The 1,446-nt window shown below is 48.8% G+C and overlaps 1 protein-coding gene across 1 annotated transcript in view; it reads right to left on the reverse strand.

Annotated features, from left to right (window-relative positions):
• The window catches only part of CSUI_011236 (dtw domain-containing protein), a gene marked incomplete at both ends in the record, with an annotated part of 2,638 nt that extends 2,121 nt beyond the window's left edge, over nucleotides 1-517 (reverse strand). The window contains one exon of the mRNA XM_068071337.1: nucleotides 1-517. This exon is cut by the window's left edge and continues 567 nt beyond it. Within this exon, the coding sequence (XP_067916688.1) occupies nucleotides 1-517 (517 nt within the window).
• Between the last annotated feature and the right edge of the window lie 929 nt (nucleotides 518-1,446).

Below are 1,446 nucleotides of genomic sequence, written 5' to 3' on the forward strand. Positions count from 1 at the left end.
GTGGAATAGCAGAAGACTTCATGACTTTTTCTTTAGGATGTCGGATTATGTGAAAAGTCAGAGGTAATTCAACTCGAGGCACGTATGCTAAAGCTTCTGGAGATCCTATAGCACGTTGGCAATCTCCACACCAATACGACCGACTCCTTTTGCATGACGGACACTTATGTCTCCTGTTGGGTGAGGGGTTCCCCTGACTCTGAGAAGAAGGAGGAGAAGAGTCATGCGTGGAAGCAGCAGTCGGTGAGGGGGCAGTAGTAGATTCACTTGATTGGTCTGCTCTCTCACCTTCTCTCGTAACTGAAAGAGAAAAACCACTAGTGGCTGAAGAGGGAGATGATGTTGTAGTAGTATCATTATCCTCGGTCACAATGCGTAGCGCACGAGGGTCTATTTTCAGATCTGAAAGACGTATAGATACGAGTTGTTCTTCCTCCTTGGAAACACTTCTATCCCCTCCCTGACCTACAAAAGAACGGCTCGAAGGCTCAGCAAGAAGAAGTTTTCCCCGCCCCATTCTTCAAGCAGTAGTTGGCAAGACTCCAGAAGGAACGCCCAGGACGCAGCGCAATCAACCTTCTTGTTGACATATATAACGTGTGCAGATTCACATCATCTCTGATCGGATGAGATCCGCGATATTCATAAAAGGAATACGTCCGAACAGGATAGCCTTGCATGAATAAACAGGGTGGAAGGAGGGGCACTTTACAATTGCCGAGAAACAATGCAGTGTTGTTTCCTGTCCTCAGATGTCGCGGAGAATGTGAAGGAAAGTAAAAAGAGATACAAACGGATACACGGTTCTTTGTCATAAGAGGAGATGCCGCAGAATGGGTCCTAAGGCTAAAAAGAGAACGTGGTTCTTCTTTTGGCCACGCTTCCCCGAGTGTTAAAGAAAGCCGGGGAATGGGAGAAGAACGGCGGACCGAAGAAGCACCAGCTTGCACCCCTTCGACAATTCGGTGATGGCTTCCTCCACCTTGAATGAAAATACAACATCTCCCTCGCGCATTAGAATGAGCGTTGTAGCCACCGTTGCTTATGTGAAAGAAACACACACTCTTCGATGATTGCCTCTCTAGCCGGCCTTGTCTGTTCTTTCTCGCTTCTCCTTCCGCGGAAACCCCGAATCAGTCAGCTTGGTGAAGGGACTGCTGCAGTTTTCGTCTTACAAGGAACGACAACTCCAAGGCGTTTACCAGGGTCGGAACAGGATGTAGAGAAACTTCCGTCCTGGTTCCACAAAGAAAGTTCGGAAGGGCGGGGAATATACAGGGATACGAGCGAAAGACCCTCTTACACACGCCGTTGAAAAGATAAAACATCCTCCGAGACGTCCAGGAGAAGTCAAAGAAAAGCATAAAGAAGACAAAAAGTCTTGCCGCAGAAAGAGGCAAAAGATCTAGGCGGGGAGAAGCGCGGGGGGTCGGGGGGGGGGGGGGG

This window comes from Cystoisospora suis, assembly GCF_002600585.1.
Source record: "Cystoisospora suis strain Wien I chromosome Unknown contig_10328, whole genome shotgun sequence".
NCBI classification, from domain to species: Eukaryota; Apicomplexa; class Conoidasida; order Eucoccidiorida; family Sarcocystidae; genus Cystoisospora; species Cystoisospora suis.